At 37.7% G+C, this 12,432-nt stretch overlaps 1 protein-coding gene across 1 annotated transcript in view; it reads left to right on the forward strand.

Moving 5' to 3' along the window:
* The window catches only part of ush2a (Usher syndrome 2A (autosomal recessive, mild)), a 205,958-nt gene that overhangs the window by 56,333 nt on the left and 137,193 nt on the right, over nucleotides 1–12,432 (forward strand). Inside the window, exon 21 of the mRNA XM_057343361.1 lies at nucleotides 6,752–6,982. Coding sequence (XP_057199344.1) covers nucleotides 6,752–6,982 — 231 coding nt within the window. The remainder of the gene's footprint in view (nucleotides 1–6,751; nucleotides 6,983–12,432) is intronic.

Here is a 12,432-nt window from a genome sequence, read left to right on the forward strand (position 1 = left end):
TCGCTCATTTCCTTAAAGGAGGAATATGGAGATTTTAGCAGCATCAAGCGGTAAGGTTGCGAATCCTCCCTTTCAAAGCACTACAGCGGCTCTCTCAGGACAAAGATGTCGTCTTTTAGTAGTTTTAGTGTTTCCTTTTTCCTGCTTCACCCCATGACTCTGGCGCTACCAAATTAAGGGTTGGTGGCACCAGTGCCACCTCTCTGAAATGTTAGTCTAGAGCCCTGCACTGTGTGAGTAAATCGCATGCAATCTCATGCTAAACCTCACAGTTTATATTCTCACACTATACGATCACTGAGCTACGACTTGTCTGCCTCAACGGTGCAATTTTGGGGCGACCAAAATTTCTAAATTGTGATCTAATGTGTGAAGTTATATTATTCGTAAGTACTCAAGTTGTTCCTGTTATTGTTGTTTATGGATACATTTTACAATTTGGTGAGGCTTGTGTTTAAACTAAGAAAAAACAAATTTCCAGTGGGGCAAGAACAATACATTTTTATGAAAATATATTTTAGTCAATGTTGAAATTGTTATGTTACACACTGCTGATTATTCTTAAGTACTAACCCCTTAATGACAAAATAATAAACAAAAATAATATTTTTTTGCAGTACAAATTTCAACATAATATTATTACTTTAGAGTAGAAATGCTTTAAATACTCATAGTTAATTGAGGCCCCACTGATTTGACTTTACAGCCCACATCACTAAGTATACTGTTCATACCCCCTCGTTGTTCTCTAAGAACCATTCCCAGCGCTTTGACTCTCATCATTTCGCAAATAATAAATGCACATACAATATGCACATGCGTGTGGGCGCGAACACTCAACATCCAATTACCTGCGCAAACTACAATATATGTTTCCATCCAAGAGAGAAGAACCCAATAGGTGTTAATACTTATGTTAATATTAATGAACTGCCTTTAATGGAAAGTGTCTGTCATTACTCACCATCAGATTGGTGAATACGTCCCCCTCGGTGAGGGCCGGGCCAGACCACCTTTAATTGTGTACGTAAACCCTTTGGCAAAGTGGAGCACATACAGTATTGTCTGGCCTGCTCTCAATTGAGCGGAAAGTCTTTTATCTCAAAGGAATACAAACTGGGGCTATTTTAGATTCACTCTCAGGTTATCTCTATATTATTTTCATACTTTAAAATTGATGAATTTTGAATAGTCAAGCAGTCTGAGGAAATGTGGTTTGTTCTTTGCGCAATTTCTGAAACTGTGTCATCAAGAGTGCTAGTTTATTTTTTATCAGACCGTCTCTCTCTCTCTCTCTCTCTCTCTCTCTCTCTCTCTCTCTCTCTCTCTCTCTCTCTCTTGCATTTGATGTCATTTGAGTCACATTTCACCGATTGGACCGCTGTACTAGTATTTCTTTCTGTCAGTGCCCACATTAAATGTCAGGAAGTACACATTTAGTTCATGATAATCACCAGTCATCATTTCCCCTTCAGTTCTCACATTTTCTCTTTTATTTCGCCTTTAGTTTCCCTCTGTGCTCACGTGACGTGCTAATGAGTCAAACCAACCCCTCAGTCTGGATTCTACAGTCCACTTCTTACTACTTCATTTGCGGCCCAAGCCCAGAAATTCATTGTGCGGCAGTAAAAACAATTTACTGTTAATTACAAGGAGAAAAATGTGCCGTATCGCTCTCGCCGATTGCCGTGAATCACCGCGCACTCCTGGAGATTTATAAGGAATATGTAAGTAGGATGAATTAGCAGGGTTTAATAACAGAGGCACAAATCATGCAGCCTTCAAGGGGCTTTAATTGATACAGTGGAATGTGATGGGCATGAATCAGTCAGGCGCACAGCTCTGCTCTAACATATGGTCAGCTCAATATGCCGCAGACGATGTCATCGGCTCTTCCATATGGCATAAGGCGTTTAACGCTTTGCCTCTGTTTATATTGTTATTAGAAGTGCACCGATTGACCGGCAAGAGATCGGAATCGGCCGGTTTTTCGTATGATCGGCCCGACCAGTGACCGGCCGGTCAGTCTCACGTCTCGCCGATTAAAAGCCGATCTTCTGTTACCCGTGATGAGGGCAAGAACGTCACAGCCGTCAGTACACTCAAAGCCGCAAGTAAACATGTAAACGTGCGCGCGCACAGCCTGTCTTTCACGGCTCGTTTATACTCGCATGTGGGTCCACCGGACCGCGAGTCTCTGCTGACTGACGCGCATCTCTCATATCCGCTGACGGCACGCGCGTGCACACGCATCATGTACTGTACAGACAAAACGGTGCACTGTAGTTCATCTCTCGCTGCTCCGTCTACATGGGGTATGTATGCTAACAGTGATGCTATTAGCATCATGCTAAACTCTGACACATGCTAAACTCATGTTGAAGTCGTTCACTCTGTGTAAAACAAACGTAAATTCCATTCAACCTGATTCCATGTCTTAAGTTAAAACTGTGGTCATTTCAGGTAAAATGACATTCAACACGACTTCTACTTGTTTTTAAAAATCCAAAATATAAAAAATGAATAAATCAACCAATATATGTGATATATATCTGACTGAGTTCTTTACTAACACAAAAAACTGCAAATACATATACATCTTTAGATTAGAATTCACTCATAAGATTTTTTAACTTTTTTATTGAAGTTGCAGCAAAAATCAACCCACTTCTTTTAATCCTACAGACTCAAGATAAAGACAATTTATTTTACATTTCAGAAAAAATGAAATAAAGCAATGTTAGTTTCATAAACGGAAACAGACGAGAATAAAGTTGAAGTATTTTATTGTTATTTTAGACTTTTGTGAGATGAGTACAAAAATGAAAAAGGTAAATTAAGTGACATGTTTAGTTATATTTTATTATTTGTACTTCTTTTGAGTCACAGAGTTATTCAATTTAAGAGTTGTTTGGGAAAGAGAAGATTCTGTAATTTAATGCAGCTTGGAGAACTGCATTTAGGGAAATTGTAATGTTCAATCATTTATTCAATGAAAATAAAAAAAATGTGTATTGAAGAAAAGTTAATATGGTTTTATATACAGTATACTGTCAATTATAGTTTGTGGATAGAAAATCGGAATCGACAAAAATCGGAATCGGCAGATTTCACTTGTAATAAAATCGGAATCGGCAAAGAAAATTGCAATCGGTGCATCTCTAATTGTTATTGCTAAAAAATGTTCCTTGGCGTAGTGTAGCAGTTGTTATTTGTTTATTGCTTTTAACAACATAGTAGATGTACCTTATTATGCTAACATTGCATGTTTGTGTGGACACATGTGTAGATTGTGTACATATTCTTTACAAGTGTATTTCTTGTTTGCTTATTGCTTCGTTTGTTGCTTTTTATACTCTCCAAACTCTAAGAATAAAATTGAGCAAAGTATATAAAAGCAATCAAAAAGTTAAATTTAGCCAAAACAAATTTTTCATCATTTATTCATTTACCATCATTTATTCATAAGCTGAATAACTGATTGACATAAAACAAACACAAAATAAGATATTTTGAGAAATGTCTCCATACAACGAAAGTCAATGGGAACCAGTATTATTTGGCTACCAACTTTCTTTAAAATATCTTCTTTTGTGTTGTGCAGAGGAAAGGCATTCCGGATTGGGTAAATGAGTAAATGATGAAAAACTATTTTGAAGTACGTTGGTAACCAAATAACTTTGGCCCCCATTGACTTCCGTTGTATGAACGAAACCACTAAGACATTTCTCAAAATATCGTATTTTGTGTTCCACAAAAGAAAGAATCATATACAGTTTTCGAACGAGGGTGAAGAAAATGATGGCAGAATTTTTATTTTTGGGTGAAGTATCATTTTAAGTGAGTAAAAAAATCACTATGTTGCAATTTGTAACTGTACATACCTGTAGATGTAAGGAAATGCAATATTATTGTCGATTCCTACTCCTAGTTTTACACAAATGTATTGCCTAATTCATCAAAGTTCTGCACACAACAAGCTACTTTTAACGTCTTTACACACCTCCTGTATGACTGAACAAACAGCACGCTGGCTGACTGACTCAACACAACCTGTTGTCTGGTCCACTTAAGACTATGTCTCCCTCAAGCCTTGTTTTCTCCACTCCTCTGCCAGGATTTAATGTTGATGATCGCAATTTATTTGAGTCTTACCTCCATTTTATGACTGTCTGTATACACAATGCACATCACTATTACATCAATGCACTATTAGACAGAATTACCATCTGTTCAAAGCGAGAAGTCAACATCTGCTTTCTCTGAGCGAAATGACATCAAATTGCTTTAAATATCGCACCGCCGAAATGAACGGAAAGATGCTTAAGTTATTCATATTTTTACAGCAGAATAGTTAGATGAATGTCTGTCATCTCTATAGAGCACAGCTGTGGAAATAAATCCTGCTATTTGTTTTTAATCATTTGGATTTTATGTCCTACATTTGTCTTTTAATGGACATTCTTTAAGGCAAGATTAAATTGTTTTTGATTTATCGTCACCGGAATGTACAGAAGTGTCAATTTCTATTGAACAGACAAGCAAGATCTCAGCAGAAACAATATTTGATAGTTTGTTCCTGTTTGCGGTCTGGGATTTGGTTGTATATAATCAATGAAAATTGCATTAATCAACAAGGCGGAATTGGAGAACAGATCAAACAGGATTGTACATAAACAGCATGAGAGTCAAAATCATTGCGATTTTACAAGGCAACACAATATCCACAGCTTAAAGACACAATTCAACCCCCCCTAAAAAAAGTTATAGTTTATTCATCCCTATGTTGTTCAAAAAAAGATATTTTCAGAAATGTCCCAGTTATTTTGTGTACATACAAGAGAAGTCAATGGGGGCCAATGTTGTTTGTTTACCAACATTCTTCATCTTTATTTAAGTTCTGCAGAAGAAAGAAAGACATACAGGTTTGGAATAAAAATGATGAAATAATTTTTGATTTTGAGTCAACTACCCCTTTAATATGCTATAGTTTTTAGTTCTTTCATTCAGAAGTTATAGTCCCATTATGTAAATCATAAAAGAACATTATTTTATGTGTGCTGCGCTGTTTTAAATGAATAGTTCACCTTCAACATGAAAATTCTATCATCGTTTACTCACCCTGTTGTCATTTTAAACCTGTGTGATTTTCTTTCTTTTGCAAAACACAAAAGAAGATATTATGACTTCTATTGTATGGACACAAAACCAGTGCAAGTCAATGGGGACCAACGGTTTTCAGTTACCAACATTTTACAAAATATCTTCTTTTGTGTTCTGCAGAAGATACAGGTTTGAAATGACAAGATGATGTGTAAATAATGACAGAATTTTCATTTTTTGAAGGTGTTGTGTCATAGCTGTAAATACTTTTAGTATTTATCACAACACACAGCAAAATTGGCACTGTTAAAAAAGGTCAAATTAACTCCCACAGTGTATATATAATCCACACTTCGATAGTGTGGATACACTTTGAGTGTTAATTTGTCCTTTTTTAACACTTGAGACTTTGCTGTGCAGGAACGCTGTATTGGCAGAATCCATATTGTTTTAATAAAATATGTACAGTATTATCCAAATTGTTTATTTTTTAGCTGCTATATTGCATGTATCAATGTCAAACCAACATCCATAATTCCAAAAACCAGGCAATGCTTCAGTTTGCCCCTCCTTTCCCTTTTCCACGTAAAAGGTATCATAATTCTCTTTTGAGCACACGCACATGCCCTCTCTGATGGGGACATAAGCCTGTAGCATTTTAAAAAGGAACCACGCTGCCATTATTGATCTTGTTGAAATGTGAACAGCTAATCAAGAGTTGATGGTAATGTTTTATGTATATTACATCCATAAAGACAAGCAGAACAAGCGGACCCTGCACGTACACATCGCATCGACTCGAAATACACCGTGCATATATTCCCCCCGCCCCAGAAGGTTAGACAATTATGCATAAATCAATACTTTTCCTGTTAGAGAAATAAGTATGATACTCCACGGAAAACATCAGGGCGTATAAAAACAGCAAACACTCAGGCTGGGCTGTAATTGGCGCTAGACATGTCCGTCTTTGACTTAGTCATTAATATGATGATGGCAATATTAACCTTTTTGCCGAGCCTGTGAACCATGTCAAAACATTAAATGCGCTGATTTGAAACACAAACTAAGCACCGTAAGACGTGATCCGGTAATGTTTAAATGCTGGATACTAAGGAATTTGTTTTGTTCAATTGTTTTGTTGTATACATAATTTTCTCTCCTGTTCTTAAAGTTGCAAATTAACATAGTGCTTAAGTGTACGCAGTGCCACGTCAGTCACACTTCACTTTTACCGCCGTATGTTTTAAGGCAAAAACGATAAACGTCCAGCGAGACTTCACACAAATCCTATTAAATCAGCAGGGGGATTTGAAATGATATCAGAGTTTCAATTATATAGACTCAAGTGCTATTGATTGAGTGTAATTTATGACTCGCGCGCCATGATGGGTCTTGGAAGACAACACGCTCGTTCCCTACGGAGGGTTTTTATTAGCGCTGTCGGTGTGGACGGCCTGACAGCCAGAGTGGGCTAAATGCACGGAGGATGTGTCAGGCCAAGGTAATTTACCTCCTCTGTACCTACGTGAGAGCCCCATTAGATCATTACAGCTGCATGTATGAAACCGAGCCGTGACTATAAACGCACATCTCTTTTTTTCATTTCACATATCTCTTCATCCTTTTCTCTTTCCTGTTACAACAGCTCCCACAGGTCTGAAGGCCCCATCGTTAAAGACATTGAATATGACTGCTATGAAGATTTCCTGGGAAGCCCCTGCCGAGCTGAACGGGCCTCCGCCTATGTACCACGTGGAGCGGACGGATGTGTCTTTTTCTGATGCCCAGGGTCGGGTTATAAAGGGGAGACGGTTCACAGGGAGCGGATACTTCAGATTTCCAAGTTCAACTCTGCCGGTCAACACTGATTTCACAGGTATGGGTCACATCAGTGCTGTATGTTGTTCAAACTGTACAGGTATGGAATTTAAAGTCTTGTTAGTTGTGTTGTTTGGGGATTTATAATTTAGTTAGTTAAAGGGATAGTTCACCCAAAAATGAAAATTCTGTCATCATTTACTCACCCTCTTGTCATTTTAAACCTGTATGACTTTCTTTCTTCTGCAGAACATAAAAGAAGATATTTTGATGAATTTTGGTAACCGAACCACAGCGGTACCCATTGACTTGCATTGGTTTTGTGTCTATACAAAAGAAGTGAATGGGTGCCGCCAATGTTCGGTTACCAACATTCTTCAAAATATCTTTTTTTTCTGTGTTCTGCAGAAGAAAGAAAGTCATACAGTTTTGAAATGACAAGAGGGTGAGTAAATGATGACAGAATCTTTATTTTTGGGTGAACAATCACTTTAAGGGGTGAGATACTGGAAAGCAAGCAGTGTTGCCAGATTGGGTGGACAATTTCCAGCCCAAAGGCTCAATAAAACCCGCCCACTCCAACAAAAACCAGCCCAAATTTTAACTGCCAAAATAATGTGATAGAAATGTATTGCAATGTCAAACAACGATTATAATGACCATTTTATCTCCTTAAAACAAACTATGACAAGATGAAAAAATATAATTAAACCAGGAAAACAGGTCAAACGGTTCAAACATAGCATTAAAGAGAGTTAGAAAATATGACTAATATGTCCAGAAACCACTTCAAAGTGACAATCAAGAAATTAACCAATGACTTTAACCCTCAAAAAACACATATTGTGCAAAAAGTGCCCACTATAATTAATCGGATTCGGAAAGCTGAGTAGGCATTTTCCACTTGTTCATGAACTTCATTCACACACCACGAGCAACAATAATGCGCTTACCTTTGAGAGTTGCCTTCACATCTGACAGAACTACAGGACGTCTTTCGTGAAGTATATATTGCAGGACATATAATGCAAAATTTAGCAAGTCCAGCAGCTGTCAAGGACGAGTATGATGAACAGAAGTAACGTTAGTAGAATCCCATATTCAGTTAGATTTTTATTAAATCATTCAACTTCTGTGAATTCAGTTATAGTTATATTTACAAAGTTTTGGAGTCATCTGTCACCACACGTGTAATCCACATTGTGAGATTTGAGTTACTCTTCCTACCGTGCAACATATATTTGGGCCACTTTGGCATTGCGATCTCTTCAATATACAAAATCTGGTCCTTTATCGCGCCAAACCCCCGTCATTCACGAGCCATCACATGATCTCAACTGTAGATTGATTGACAGGTGAGGTCTCCCTATCCCAGACCTGATTGGTTAAACTCAACCAATAAGGGCTGTGCTAAGGAATAATGTGTTTATGCCTGCACTACACATTATTTTCGAACGTTTTGAAATAACTTGACTAATCAAAAGCAAAGAAAAGGCAAGCTGCTTGGGCGGGTTTTTAATTTCATAAGCAGCCCTAATTTTGTCCACCCGCCCAATACATTTTTCTCCGGTCTAACCCGTTCAAAAAAGCCCAATCTGGCAACACTGAAAGCAAGTGTTCCTGTAGTTCAGCTGTTATACTATGGCACTGCCCATGGCAATGTCATGAATTCTATATTTCAGGAAAGTCACTTAAAACATGAGACAAAATATCTCAGATTTGTCTAAAACATTCAAAACTGTTTTGTTAATGTCAAAACAGTATTTCCTCAGCTTTACAAATGCTCAAACGGGCCACTCCCACCCCATAACTCCGCCCCAAACACTCTTTATTCATCTCTCACTCCGTTCCTCACTCCTTCGCATCCCAACGTATTAATGACTTCCATGATTAAACAAAGGGCAATTATACTTTTGTTTACAAACATAATTGGGGAATTGAGTTTCAAATGAATACAGGTTCCGGTTCATCTACTAATGCAAAAATCCTTCAGCCTGCCATTTGTTTAGATTACTTGCAATTTAATTGCGTTAAATACTCAGAAGCGTCACTTTAACTTATCAGATTGGTCAGTGTGATGTGACAGCGGAGGCAAACATCAGATGACCTCTTTACTGAGTGACATCAGAAGGATATTTGGAAGTTATTTGGACATAATGTTTAATTTTACACATGACTCTAACTCAGTTTAGGTGCCATGTTGAGTCACCATTATATTTGATGAAAAATCTGTGTTTCTTAAAGGTATATTTCACCCAAAAATGAAAATCCTGTCATCATTTACTTACAGTAGGCCTACCTTTTTTTAAACCAGTATTACTTTCTTTCTTCTGCAGAACACAAAAGAAGGTTTTTTGAAGAAAGTTGGTAACTGAACAAGGCGGTAGCCATTGACTTGCATTGGTTTTGTGTCCATACAATATAAGTGAATGGGTAACACCGTTGTTCGGTTACCAATATGTCTCAAAATATATATTTATTTTGTGTTCTGCAGAAGAAAGTCGTACAGGCTTGAAATGATAACATTTTCATTTTTTGGGGTGAACTATCCCTTTAAATGAAACCTGTTGAGAACCGTCCATTTCTGGCACATCAGGGCCCCCTAGACTCCAGCAGGTTCCCTATGAGAGAACTGCCGCTGAACTAATTTCCACCTTATTATTCCCCAGCCTCCCTCTCCATAACCCACAAACGGACATGAAACCATGTCATGTCGCCGGCCCTTTTTTGTTGGACACATGCTCTGAGATATCAGGGAAATCGGACTTTATTTATATTAAAACGAGGCAATTAGTAGATCCTCCCTTAGAAGTCGGGGACGTTAAATTGCCTCCTTAAGGATCGTGCATATAAATGGGTGACCCTTCGTGACCTTGCAATTTCAGGAAATGAATGGCCATTTCCTCCTCTAACTCTATTAACATTTAGCACTGCAATTTCCAGTTTTTTTCCTTAAATAATGACAAACGGATAAATCTTTATAAATCAAGCCCTGAGTTGAGTTCAGCTCACTCCCTAATTGATCAATGGCTGCAGTCAAAGTGGTGAGCTCGTCCTTGGGCCTGCTGGGATTATAAATGGCCAGCAAGTAATGAAGGGACCCGAAGAACAAACCAGGACAACACCCCTTTTAGCAGACTTGATTTGCACACCTTTGTTTCCTCTTGGTTTTATTACAAACATGAGATTCTAAACTGATAAAGTCAGACGTAAACTTTTTTTAAATAAGATGTTTGTTTTATCGAGCTGCGAGTTCTGGAGAAATCGTCCTGCTCGATGGTTGAAATGAGGCATAATGACACAAAAAGCAATGAACAAATAGCATGCTCAGGGACAAATACTTTGTATATTATTGAAATTTAGCCAAAGCAATAAATTAAGCAAAATCAATGGTCATCTAATCTTGTGCTGGAAATAACTTTGTTAAAGGATACAACTCGTAACAAATCAAAGAAAAAACAAGATTAAAATGCAGCGCGGTTTAGGTGAATTGACTCAAGTTTTGATCCTCATTGATATTTATCAGTGTTGTTCTTTTACTCAGTTTTTATGTTTTAAAGTGCTTCCTGACAAGCCCAATCTTTCAGTTTTGTTTTATTTGTAATTTATTTACGTTTTTCTTGTCCTTATATTGTGTGTAGTACTTATTCTGTTTAAAAAATGTATTTCCTAGTCTAATCTTTTTGTCATATCTGCATGGAGTGGCAGTGAATAAATGTACAATTTGCTTCGAAATGGGAGGCAGTTTTACATGAGAATAAAGCAATTTTCAAAGACTACATGCTATTGTAGCACAGAATGTTAAATGATACAAATGATTTTCCTTAATTAATTTGATTGATTGTTAAACGGCCGCAGTCAGTGGAAAGTAGAGGGAAACTTTGTACAGACATCATTAGTTTTTCTCCATTTAAAGATTAATCATGAAAAGCTCTGGCTCTTTAATTCTGTAATTTGTATATTTAATGGGGTGCTGCAGAATCTATGACAGTAATTAGCATTTCCTGAAAACTCATTAATACGCAACAACTTGATTAATGCCGCAATAATACCAACATGACTGAAGTTATTCAGGTTATGTACTGAGCAGATTAAATCCAAATAGCCCTGTTTGTTTTACTTATGGCTGATATGATGTTTTTTGGCAAAGAAAAATATTTTTGAGTAAATTGCTTTGCAATTCATTCTTATTATCCACAAACTACTGAATATTTCCTTGTCACCTATTCTCGAAACTGTTTCAGGTGTCACACCATATATAAAAAGTTAAAATTGTGTGAATCTTGTAGATAAATACAGTACAAGCTACATTAAAGGTCCAATGGGTCATTTTTTTGGAGAATCTATTGACAGAAATGCAATATAATATACATCTTCTGAGGTGTATCAATATAATGAAACATTACGTTTTTTTAGAATGAGCTATTTTTTATCTATAAACACTGCGGGTCCCCTTGCATGGAATTCTCCATGTTGTTTCTTCATTAGCCCTAAACGGACAAACTTTTTGTAAATGCGTAAATAGCACATTAAATACATTATCTCTTTCGGCATAGAAACGAAAACTTGATGACATCTTAGTCCTGAGCAGCCATCATAGTGCTTCGAAAGGGAGGGGTTGGAGTGAGCCGTTGGTTGCAATTCGCAACCTCACAGCTAGATGCCGCTAAATTTAATCCACTGGACCTTTAATGCATTTATATTTTTTTATATATTTTTTTCTGCCAGCCTCTGTCTATATTTGGAAGATGCATTACCCAAAGCAGCGTTGTAGTAAAGTGCTGATACAGTAGCCGTGTAAAAGTGCTTCACATCTTTCCCATGTCTTAGCGCTAGTTTTGAGACCCACAGAGGTGAATCTCATTCCTCATCAGCCCACTCAGACCAGCCCTGCGCCTGAGAGACCTCTGACCGCAGCTTTTCTGGACAGGGCTGTCAGTGCGTACGGCCCCACGCCGCTCCGAGGGGATCTCAAATCCCACAGATGTCCCTTTAGCCTCCAAGTTCCCTCTCCTGTAATGGACCAGACGTTCTGATGGATGTGAAGGGTTTGTCAAAAAATAGCTGATCACCCCAGAGAGATCTGCTCTGCTGAACCTACAACTTCTGATCCAGGTTCTCCCCCACCGTCGGAGGCGAGGTGGAGGTTTATAGTGGTCAACACGAGACAGGAGCTCGGTGTGTGTTTAGCACAACACCTTCTTTAAGTGGTGCTGCAAGACACCAGATTTTACATTAACGTGAGGTTTAATTCATATGTGATCAGTTGAAAATGGAAAGACATGGAATTTAATCAGATTTGTGTGTTTTTTCAATAAGGGGGTTGTAAGTATGTATTGTTCAATATAACTATGTACAGTACATGTGTGTGAAAATCTAGGGTACACTCTTTCTGAATGCTATTCACTGAAAGAACTGTGGTTATATTACACAGTATTTCTTTATCAATGAACACTTGTAAGCACATTTGTGACCCTCATGCAAGTAGCATGGCTATATTTGAAGCAA

Source organism: Triplophysa rosa, linkage group LG10 (genome assembly GCF_024868665.1).
Source record: "Triplophysa rosa linkage group LG10, Trosa_1v2, whole genome shotgun sequence".
Taxonomy (NCBI): domain Eukaryota; kingdom Metazoa; phylum Chordata; class Actinopteri; order Cypriniformes; family Nemacheilidae; genus Triplophysa; species Triplophysa rosa.